Source organism: Berghia stephanieae, chromosome 9 (genome assembly GCF_034508935.2).
Source record: "Berghia stephanieae isolate SIO BIC M18660-M18661 chromosome 9, UCSD_Bste_1.3, whole genome shotgun sequence".
NCBI lineage: Eukaryota > Metazoa > Mollusca > Gastropoda > Nudibranchia > Aeolidiidae > Berghia > Berghia stephanieae.
In genome coordinates this window covers 20,553,567-20,565,717 of record NC_088368.1, presented here as the reverse complement: position 1 = coordinate 20,565,717, position 12,151 = coordinate 20,553,567, and the positions used below count along the sequence as shown (strand labels likewise).

At 37.4% G+C, this 12,151-nt stretch overlaps 1 protein-coding gene across 1 annotated transcript in view; it reads left to right on the top strand.

Moving 5' to 3' along the window:
- Window positions 1-257: 257 nt before the first annotated feature.
- Window positions 258-12,151, top strand: part of LOC144979833 (C-type mannose receptor 2-like) — a 37,017-nt gene continuing 25,123 nt past the window's right edge. The window contains exons 1-4 of the mRNA XM_078927008.1: window positions 258-302; window positions 3,093-3,338; window positions 8,163-8,327; window positions 9,717-9,811. Coding sequence (XP_078783134.1) covers window positions 3,227-3,338; window positions 8,163-8,327; window positions 9,717-9,811 — 372 coding nt within the window. The 5' untranslated portion in view covers window positions 258-302; window positions 3,093-3,226. The remainder of the gene's footprint in view (window positions 303-3,092; window positions 3,339-8,162; window positions 8,328-9,716; window positions 9,812-12,151) is intronic.

Genomic DNA, 12,151 nt, shown 5'->3' with positions numbered 1-12,151 from the left:
GCGCTTATAAAAGCTCAATTATTTTTTAAACATAAGAAAGGAATTAAAAAGCATTAACATACATCCAATTTAAACGCGAAGTTTGTGATTGTAAGTATTGACGTCAATAAAGAGGAGAACGATGAAGCACCTTCACTAATTGGTTTTAAGCAGGTCCGTTACATGCATCCACCACTGTATAAGATTGTTGAACGAGCGGCTGAATTGATCCGTTATATAATACCTGGCTCTTGATATTTGTGGAAGTTTGTGGCAGTGTGAAAGGTATGGGTGATATGACTGACATCAGTCGCATAAGAAGTGTAAGTAGTTGTAGTAGTAGTAGTTGTAGTAGTAGTAGTAGTAATAGTAGTAGTAGTAGTAGTAGTAGTAGTAGTAGTAGTAGTAGTAGTAGTAGTAGTAGTAGTAGTAGTAGTAGTAGTAGTAGTAGTAGTAGTAGTAGTAGTAGTAGTAGTTGTGTGTTGTTGTTGTGGTAGTGTAGTAGTAGTAGTAGTAGTAGTAGTAGTAGTAGTAGTTTGTAGTAGTAGTAGTAGGTAGTTAGTAGTAGTAGTAGTAGTAGTAGTAGTAGTAGTTGTTGTTGTTGTTGTTGTGGTAGTGCTAGTAGTAGTAGTAGTAGTAGTATTAGTAGTAGTATTAGTAGTAGTAGGAGTAGTAGTAGTAGTAGAAGCAATAGTAGTAGTAGTAGTAGTAGTAGTAGTAGTAGTGTAGTAGTAGTAGTAGTAGTAGTAGTAGTAGTAGTAGTAGTAGTAGTAGTAGTAGTAGTAGTAGTAGTAGTACTAGTAGTAGTAGTAGTAACAGCAGCAGCAACAGTTGGAAATATTTTCTTAATTCGATTTCGATTTAATAGGCATGTTTCTATAAATTGTGTTCAGCAGCATTTTAAATTAGTATTGGAAGAATGTTTAACCTTTTTACCGTATTGAACCTGTGTTGTGTTGTATGTGGCCACAAAGGCTGGGTACCTGGTGTACTTCCATATCTTTTATCTTTTATTCATTATTGATGTAGATTGTGGAGATGTGGCTGAAAGCTACTTTTCTTTTTTAACTCTCTCCTTACCGATCATTTTCAGTATTTTCCTAAAATGGCAGGCTTACCCAGCAGAGAAATTGATTTTTTTTAAATACAAACAAGCTCTCTACAAAACAACTTTATATTTTTATTAATTAAACAAAGATCATCCTTCAAAGTTTGTGATATACAATATATATCGGAATAAGAACAATGTATATTGTGTCGTAACAAATGTGACGATTTTGCTGTAGGTGGTAAGGAGAGGGTTAAAGAGGAGGTCAGGTGTATTTTATATACAATTCATTTCCATCCAAATTGAATAGAAATGGGGTTTTATAAATGTACGATCACCAACCATGTGCTTACCAGACTTTATGGACACATTTTAGAATGTAAACATTAGAAACTTGAACTGGTATTGCGTTTGTTTTTGGTTGGTTGCTGTGTTTTTCTCCTAAGATATTAGTTTCTTTTACATTATGTTTGTGAGTACGCATTCATGTTATGGCTGTGTACATGTGTGTGTGTGTGTGTGTGTGTGTGTGTGTGTGGTTATTTGTGTATGTTTGTGTGCGGTTACTTGTGTATGTTTGTGTGCGGTTGTATGTGTACGCATGTGATTGGTTATGTGTGTGGTTACATGAGTATGTTTGTGTGCTGTTTGTATCTATCGTCTGTAAAATTAGGCCTGAACTACAAAAGTAAGAGGAACAATAGTTATTTTAAATTTCAGAAAAGTGAGTGGAGCAGCCACTTATGTTGATAATAACAAGACATCAAATGAGTACTTAAGTGCCAGAAGACAATAGAGAAATAAAAGGTTCGCGGCGGTTGGGGTTCGAACCCACGTCTTTACAGTTACGAAAACTTCGCCTGACCGCGAGAAGGACGCTATCCAGTCGACACCAGCCGCCACACCAAAAGTAAAAACAAAACAAAAGTGGTTGGCGTCGACTGTGTAGAAGGGTAGTAGGTTCGAGCCCCCATCGCCGCAAAGTTTTTATTCTCTGTTGTCTTCTGGTACTTTTCTACTCACTTCATTTCCTGTAATAGACGTTCATTCTTACAACACAAGTCATGTATTGTAATAAGAAACCGTTGATGATTATATGTTCAAATTTTAGAAAACTTTTGAAAACATCCCTATTCAGACAAGCTTTTTAGTAGTGATAGTACATACGTTTCCAGTTCCCTTTTGTCTTTGTGTGTGCAGCACCTTTGAGCGCTGTGTGGAGTGTGTGTAAATTATTACATTATATTACATATTGGTAATATATAGATAGCATGCACTTGGCTAAGAAGCTCACAACATTGCCATCCGGAAGTAAAACGGACCAACACACAAAACTCTGTGTAATGTGTAACCTTAAACGTTTATAGTCTGGTTAATACAGTTTAGTGAGAATTTCTCATAAACGCGGATGGCAAAAACAATAACAAAGACCCGAGTGACTTCAACTTCACGTTTATGAGCAATTCTCACTTAACTGTATTATCGTAGCCATTGTTATGTTATAGCCTGACACTGAAATCCAAAAGGACTGGCAGTTTGACGTCATTATTTGATTTTTGCACTGCCTAGTGAGTTGTCGTTAGTAGAGCTCAAGGAAACAAGTTATTTCATTGGTTGAACTATTGAATACAACTCACGATTTGTTTTCTTTTGTGGCAAAAGACTGGCATTTTGACGTCATTTTTTGGTCAGTATCAGGCTATAGATAGTATGCAGATGACGTCACTTAGGCCTTTGTTATTGTTTTTGCCATCCGCGTTTGTGAGTTATTCTCACTGAACTGTATTAACCAGACTATAAAAGTTCATGGTTACACATAGTTTTGTGTGTTCGTCCGTTATACTTCCGGATGGCAATGTTATGAGCTTCTTAGCCAAGCGCATACTATCTATAACTTTACGAAGGCCACGGTATTATCCAGACTATAAAAGTTCATGGTTACAAGAGTTTTGTGTGTTGGTTCGTTATACTTCCGGATGGCAATGTTGTGAGTCTCTTAGCCAAGCGCATACTATCTATAGAATGTTCCTTCAGAAGAAGTCTTCCCTGATTTATCTCCGTTCAGGTCTCAAAAGACGTTATACAGTGCGCAGAATACACAAAATACTCAAAGGTGCTGCACACACAAAGACAAGGCCTTGATAATGGTGAGAGAGCTACAAAGCAGAAGAAGAGCGTCAAGGAAAAATAAAGTTTTTGATGAATCTGGTGTGTCAAATATATCTCCGAGACGAAATGATTATCAAGTTGAGTTCAGTGAAGTCAGTCTTGTTTTTCTTCTGCATTGATCTATTTACGATAACCAATGTTGGTGAGTTGGCAATTTTTAAATAAATCTATCTAATATCTATCTATCTATCTATCTATCTATCTATCTATCTATCTATCTATCTATTTTAAAAGCATTTTAAGTATATTATGATCTTCTACAATATTGTTTCAAGCGTTAGCTCTCATCAGGATTCCTCATGAGAGCTAACGCTTGAAACAATATTGTAGAAGATCATAATATACTTAAAATGTTTTAGAAATAGCTCCTTCTATCAAAAAAGTTGAGCATTATTATTTCATGGTTTTTGTTTTTATAATCTATCTATCTATCTATCTATAAACATTTGAAATATAATTACGATAGTTTGACTTCTACATCGTTGTTATCGAGCGTTGCTCTCATCAGGAAGTGGAAGTGAAAGTAGATTGTTGTGTTTTCGTATTTTTATAGATTCGTGTTTATGGAGGTTCGTAATTACACAAAAGGTGTTTATTTCTGTGTCTGCATGAGGAAGTTAGTTCGTTTCTTCTGTTGAGTGTTGCTATGTTCGGTTTAGTGATGATGAAGAATTTTTCTTCCAAGCAGAGGTTGCAAATCTTAGAAGAGGGGGAGTACGACCGTGCTCTGGAGATGATTTTCCATGTGATGCTGTGTTGTATGTTTTTTTCTTTGAGGTTCCAAATGTGTTCGCTTAGTGTAGTAGAATGTCGTTTGTGTATGTTTCTGAAAGAAGATGTATGCAGGTTGTATCTGGTTTTGAATGGACACTCGGTGAGGCCAATGTATGTTTCTTGTTTTGGTGTGTCTGGTCGTGTTACTGTGGCTTGATAAATTACGTTTTGAGTCAGGCAATTGCCGTTTAGTGGGCATGTTGTCTGGGTCCTACAGTTGCATTTTTTCTCTAGGTTGTTGCTGGGCTGATCTGGCTGTGATAGTTTTCGGTTATTGTTGGATGAAATAATGTTTTGTATGTTTGGCATGCAGGTGTATCCTATTTTGATGGTGTTTTTGTTCATGATTGGGTGTAGAACGTGACCGGGAGGGAAGCATTTTTGTAGTAGATTGAAGAATTTGTTATCGATAGAAGTTGTCACATTCTTGCTGTAGGGTGGGTTGAACCATGTTATGTGTCGTTTTCTTTGTCGTTTTTTTGTTGGGGTGGTAATGGTCTCTTCCTCATATTCTAGTTTGTAGTTATATCCACTTTTTTGTAGTGCGTTTGTGTACGGTGGGATTGCGTCGTTGAATATGTTGTTGTTTGTAGAGTTGTTAGATAGTCGTTTGTTAATGCTCTCGGGGATGTTTTTTATTATAGATGGCGGATGATTGCTGTGTCTATGAACGTACAATGGGTTGTTGTTGGGTTTTGAAAATGGTTGATAGGTGCCGTCGTTTAGGTTGATGGTTATGTCCAGGAAGTCGAATGTTTTTTTGTTGGCTTCGATTGTAATTTTCAGATTGTTGTCCTGGAAGATTTTGAAATATTTTTTTCTTTATTAATTCTGTCTGTCTCGGTGTTTTATTGCACAATGCGAGTCCGTCGTCCCTGTATAGTCCAATGTTTATATCGAGGTTTTGCATTTGAGAAAGTAGATATAGTCCGACGAGCTCGCATGTTTCTGCTCCATCGTAGCTCCCCATGGTGACATCAAAGTTTGTTGATTTTTTTGTCCATGCTGTTCCATTATTGTAAAGTGATGTATTCTTCGAGTGTATGATAATGTGTATTTCTTCTTCGTCTTTGATAGTGATGAAGGCGTTAGATTTTGCTGTGGTGTCTATTCTGTCACTTAGCTGTAGGTTTTCGGCGATGCTTTTGTCTTCTGCTGTAATGTCAGGTGTCGTAGATGGTGTTTGTTTTCTTGTACTCTGCTTGTATATTTTCTCCAAGTAAATGTGTTGTATTCTTTAGGGTAAGCTTGTAGAAGTTTGTGTTTTGTCAGCGGCGACGTAAACATTGGAGTCTTGATGTATTGATCGTATGTCTTGTTGTAGTTTGTTTTGGAAGGTGTCGTTGATTTGTCTGAATTTTATGTTTCGGATGATATCTGTCATTCCATCCTCGAATTCTCGTAGTTCAGGTACAACTACAACAAGACATACGATCAATACATCAAGACTCCAATGTTTACGTCGCCGCTGACAAAAACCACAAACTTCTACAAGCTTACCCCTAAAGAATACACACATTTACTTGAGAAAAATATACAAGCAGAGTACAAGAAACAAACACCATCTACGACACCTGACATTACAGCAGAAGACAAAAGCATCGCCGAAAACCTACAGCTAAGTGACAGAATAGACACCACAGCAAAATCTAACGCCTTCATCACTATCAAAGACCATAAACCAAACTTTCGCAACAACGTACAATGCCGTCTCATAAACCCATGTAAATCACAAATCGGAAAAATAAGTAAACAGATTTTAGACAGAATCAACACCAAAATCGTCAAGAAAACCGAATTCAACCAATGGAGAAACACCGCTGAAGTTATCAACTGGTACAGAAACACAGAAAACAAACAACGACAAAACGCAATCATCTTTGACATCTGTAATTTCTACCCTTCAATCACCAAAACCCTACTCCTCAAAGCACTACAGTTCGCAAAAACCTTCGACAACATCACCGAAGAAGAAATACACATTATCATACACTCGAAGAATATATCACTTTACAATAATGGAACAGCATGGACAAAAAAATCAACAAACTTTGATGTCACCATGGGGAGCTACGATGGAGCAGAAACATGCGAGCTCGTCGGACTATATCTACTTTCTCAAATGCAAAACCTCGATATAAACATTGGACTATACAGGGACGACGGACTCGCATTGTGCAATAAAACACCGAGACAGACAGAATTAATAAAGAAAAAAATATGCAAAATCTTCCAGGACAACAATCTGAAAATTACAATCGAAGCCAACAAAAAAACATTCGACTTCCTGGACATAACCATCAACCTAAACGACGGCACCTATCAACCATTTTCAAAACCCAACAACAACCCATTGTACGTTCATAGACACAGCAATCATCCGCCATCTATAATAAAAAACATCCCCGAGAGCATTAACAAACGACTATCTAACAACTCTACAAACAACAACATATTCAACGATGCAATCCCACCGTACACAAACGCACTACAAAAAAGTGGATATAACTACAAACTAGAATATGAGGAAGAGACCATTACCACCCCAACAAAAAAAAAACGACAAAGAAAACGACACATAACATGGTTCAACCCACCCTACAGCAAGAATGTGACAACTTCTATCGGTAACAAATTCTTCAATCTACTACAAAAATGCTTCCCTCCCGGTCACGTTCTACACCCAATCATGAACAAAAACACCATCAAAATAGGATACACCTGCATGCCAAACATACAAAACATTATTTCATCCAACAATAACCGAAAACTATCACAGCCAGATCAGCCCAGCAACAACCTAGAGAAAAAATGCAACTGTAGGACCCAGACAACATGCCCACTAAACGGCAATTGCCTGACTCAAAACGTAATTTATCAAGCCACAGTAACACGACCAGACACACCAAAACAAGAAACATACATTGGCCTCACCGAGTGTCCATTCAAAACCAGATACAACCTGCATACATCTTCTTTCAGAAACATACACAAACGACATTCTACTACACTAAGCGAACACATTTGGAACCTCAAAGAAAAAAACATACAACACAGCATCACATGGAAAATCATCTCCAGAGCACAGTCGTACTCCCCCTCTTCTAAGATTTGCAACCTCTGCTTGGAAGAAAAATTCTTCATCATCACTAAACCGAACATAGTAACACTCAACAGAAGAAACGAACTAACTTCCTCATGCAGACACAGAAATAAACACCTTTTGTGTAATTACGAACCTCCATAAACACGAATCTATAAAAATACGAAAACACAACAATCTACTTTCACTTCCACTTCCTGATGAGAGCAACGCTCGATAACAACGTTGTAGAAGTCAAACTATCTTAATTATATTTCAAATGTTTATAAATAGCTCCTTTTATACTAAAGTTGAGCACTATTATTTCATGGTTTTTGTTTTATAATTTATCCATCTATCTATCTATCTATCTATCTATCTATCTATCTATCTATCTATCTATCTATCTATCTATCTATCTATCTATCTATCTATCTATCTATCTATCTCTCTATCTATCTATCAAGTCATGCATCTATTTGTATAAGTATTTACCTGTGTATTCACTTATCTCCTACTCTATTTTTATCTAAAACAAAATGATGACAAAGTAGGGAGCAGGCACTGGTGAAAGATGGCGATCTGAAAAAGTTTGTATGAAACAATGTCAGATGAAGCAAGAAAGAATAATACCAAATTAAATAAAAGGCTGTTGGATTTGGGGGCGAGGGGGGGGGGGGTCTTTGATGGACTATCTAAACTGGCATACACTGAAAAACCACGTCTATAATAATTTGACCAGAAAATTCGTCTTCTCAAATCTGGGAATTCAAGTTCCAGGTCTGATAGTTTTGGACGAGATGAGGGTTATTTCCAGGTTTGAGGTTTTTTGACAAGATGGGGGTCATTTCCAGATTTTAGAGTTTTTGAAAAGAGGAGGGTCATATCCATTAAATAAAATAATAAATAATAACCTAAGTAATAAATAGTACCGCTCTGCGAATTTTGATTGGATCTCAGAATAAACACATTTGCGTGGCCCATATGAAAATTGCATAGCGGCACTATTTTTACTTATAACGAGAATGGTCATATGATAGATGCGTAATACGTGATACATGTTGCGTGATACGTATGGTGCGCTAAACATCACTGTCATTTCCCAAAAAGCTCCTCAGAGGTGTCTGCAAAGCTATAGAGCCATCGGTGACATGTGCTACAGACTCTCCACAGTTAAACAGACCTGGAAACGTGCTAGGAGTTCGTGTCAGAAGCCTGGAGGTGATCTGGCAGTTTTCCATAATTATACTGGATCTATAGATCATGACCTCGCACGTGAGTATAACGTTGCGTGTGTGTCTGTGTGTGTGTGTGTGTGTGTGTGTGGGTGCGTTTGTGTGTGTTTGTGTGTGTCGGTGTCTGCGTGTGTGTATGGGTGTGTGTGGGTGTGTTTGGGTGTGTGGGTGTGTGTTTGTTTTGTGTTGTTTTGTTGTTTGTTTGTTTGTTTGTTTTTTATACTATTATTTTTTCAAGTTATTAAAAACATGTTTGTTGTTCTTTTTTCTTCTTTATTTGTTTTGTTTTAAAAGGATTTACGTCGCACACAACACATTAAATGAAATTTAAAAGAAATTTTCTTACTAGCACTCTAGCACCTGTGAAAAGGAAGAAAATAGGATTAGTCCAAAAACAAATATCAGATTTACATCCAAAAGCACCCTGGGGAAAGTAAGACAAACGGACTGGTTCAAATAGGGAATAGAAGTAGATTCCAAGAGCAAACATACGGTATATTTAGTTTGAGATCACCAAGAACTCTCATTCAGACACAAGAACAGGATCCCACTGAAGAGAATATACTCAAATGTTTACAAAATATATTCGTTTTTCGTGCGGCATTGTGGTCTAGTGGTATGACACTCGCTTTCGGATCGGAAGGCCTAGATTCGAGCCTCGCTCGGCGCATAGTTGTGTCCTTGGAAAACAGCCTTTATTCACATTCTCTCACTGTACTCAGGTGTAAAATTATAAGGACGTGGCCACTAACAGCGTTGTCTCGTCGGAAAAAAATGTAATATCGCCTAACAGGGGCGTCATGTCTCGTTCTACATGTTACGTATTGCTGTTCGTTAGGGACCCTTTGTAAAGCGCTTTGAGCACGTTTAGTGGATATTGCGTAATATAAAAGCTCTAGTTTTTGGGGTTTTTTTTATATATTGGTTTGAGATCACCAAGAACTCTCAGTCAGACATAAGAACACCCCATTGAGAAGAAAAAAACTCAAATCTTTACTTAATTAAATATATTCAGTCAAAATTATAAATGTTATTTTACGGTCAAATAACGATAATAAAATGGAATAGAATTTCAACTTGATAAAAATAGACCAATAAAGTGGACCTCTCAGGGTTCCAATTTGGTTTATTTCTTTTTAAACCAATAACAAAACTGTCTGGATATCACTTAGCACGACGTGGGCATGCATGCAGGTCTGACACCCAAACGTAATTTTGGGCCGAATTTAACATTGTTATAATGGACAATATTTTGCCTCATTTTTTGGGATTTCCATTACAACAATGAGTCCATAATGAATTGGGTTGTCAGATTTGTAAAAACATGCACGTCGGCTTAGCAGGTTTTGGAAATCGCCTCTTCATTTTAGGTTGTTTTTTTAAAGATTAAACAAAGGATGATTAATTTTTTCCCATTCTCCACCCATAGCCTTACTATTGGGAACTTTGGATGAGTACTGGGTAGGACTTCATGAACCAACAGCACCAGGATGGGGGTGGACATGGGTAAACAACGATCGTCTTGTAAGTCCTTTCATCTCTCTTTCTAATTATCTTTCTCTCCTCCTCCCCCCCCCTCTCGCTCTCTCACCCCCTCCCCTCGCTCTCGCTCTCTCTCTCTCTCTCTATCTCTCTCTCTCTCTCTCTCTCTCTCTTTCTATTTCTACATGTCTCTCTCACTCCCTCTTCCTTGCTCTTTCTCTCACACGCACAATCCTCTCTCTCTCTCTCTCTCTCTCTCTCTCTCTCTCTCTCTCTCGCTCGCTCTTTCATACACACACACACAAACACACACACACACACACTCGCTCTCTCTCTCTCTCTCTCTCTCTCTCTCTCTCTCTCTCTTACCAACGCACTCACTATCTCTCTCTATCTCTCTCTTTCTCTCTCTTTCTTTCTCTCTTTCTCTCTCCCTCTCTTTCTCTCTCTCTCTCTCTCTCTCTCTCTCCGTCTGTCTCTCTCTCTCTCGTTCTCTGCATTTTTTCTCTTTGAGTCTCTGTTCAATAAAATTTTGCGAAGTATATAACAGGAAAAAAAAAAAAATTCTGTCTTTTACATCGTAGGGAATTTTCGAGAAAAAAAATATTTTAAAAAAAACCACCAAGGTAAACGCCATGGGTCACAGAGCAACACTGAAGACAAAGGCAAAGTCTTTTTGTCAATGGAAAAAATGATCTTATCGATATGCTGTTGATCCAACCTCAAGCCTGCTCACTGATCCAATGATGAAACCACCAGTCTGCTCACCGATCCAATGATCAAACTTCTGGGCCCTTTTTGTGTAGGCGGATTTGCGCTTAGTTGTCACGAGGTCAGTTCGATATACATCAAGCTACCGTTGTAGGAGATTTCAATCTACTCGAACATATAGATAAGAGTTTCAAAAAGAGGACTCCTGTTGTTTCAAAGGGCACAAAGCACAGACAAGAAGTCAAGAATAACAAGTAATATAATATATAAATATATTTATTGGCTAAGATAATAATATAGTACAGGAAAGTTATTGAGATAGCAGGTTCATAAATCAAATAATAATAGACTGTTATACGAACTATAATCAATTTATTAAATTACAAAGTATTTGACGTTACCAGGGATTTTGTACGAGATATAAAATATAAAATATTATAGGGACTTTGGGTATCGGTCTTACCTTACCCTCAAAGAATAATAGGTAAAATGACACCGCTAAATATAAGCACTTAAAATAATAACACAAGTCACTGCAAACTGTCCTGTGCACACACAGACGAATCAGAATATCAGTATCACGACCCGGTTGTGTTGAATTTCGCTTGGATGGAATCGGTTTGATGAGCTGAACACTCCAAAGTCGAAACAAGGTTGGTTAAAGTTCTTATGGGTGGAAACTTCTCGTTCTCGTCCTTCGTCTCAGGATCCAAAGTAAAGTTGTGGTTGAAATCTTCTCGATATTTCGTCCTTCGATTTCAGATCCAACGTAACGTTGTGGATAAAACCTTCGACAGTTCGTCTTGGTGTCACTCCAACGGAAAGTAAAGCGCCCAATATTGGGAAAAAGTAAGACAAACATGGCTGATTACCGACCACAAGTTTCACGTTTATAATAATCACCACTATAGTGCTATCTTTAAATATAAGTTAAACTTAGGACGTTTGTCCTTTAAATAAATGAATTGTGTCTATTATTTACTCGTTGACTGACGAGGACTTCTCGGGCTCTGTCGTCTACAGATTCTCCGGGATACGTGAAATTACTCTTCAGAGTTAATTTATATGATTCTAGGCAGGGAATTACCATTCCATATATGGTTTCAGGCGTAGAATTTTGTTCCTACATTATTGAAATGAATTACTCAATATGGGACAACCCAAGACAGATAGAGCAGATTTACCATTAAGCCATGCTTCGTGGGCCAATCACGTCATTATATTTTCAAACAATAACAATGCATATTATAGGTGACACAAATAGGGAATGAGATTAGCGGAAGAGTAGCGTTCCTTAATTTGACGTCACGGGCGGAGAAGTTATTTGTAAACAAACCAACTCCAAGCCAAGCGCTCCAAATACAAAATTTATTATTCATATTAATTTCTGTACAAAAATGCATAATGATTATGATATGCATTTTTGTACAGAAATATGAATAATAAGTTTTGTATTTGGAGCGCTTGGCTTGGAGTTGGTTTGTTTACAAATAACTTCTCCCCCGGTGACGTCCAATCAAGGGACGCTACTCTTCCGCTATTCTCATTCACTATAAGGGAAGAATCTGAGAGTGGGTTGGTTTTTGGTCCAAAACATCCTGTTTGTTAAACGTTGTTACGTAGTAATGAATTGATAAAACATGATGCAACAAACTAATTTTAACAAACAAT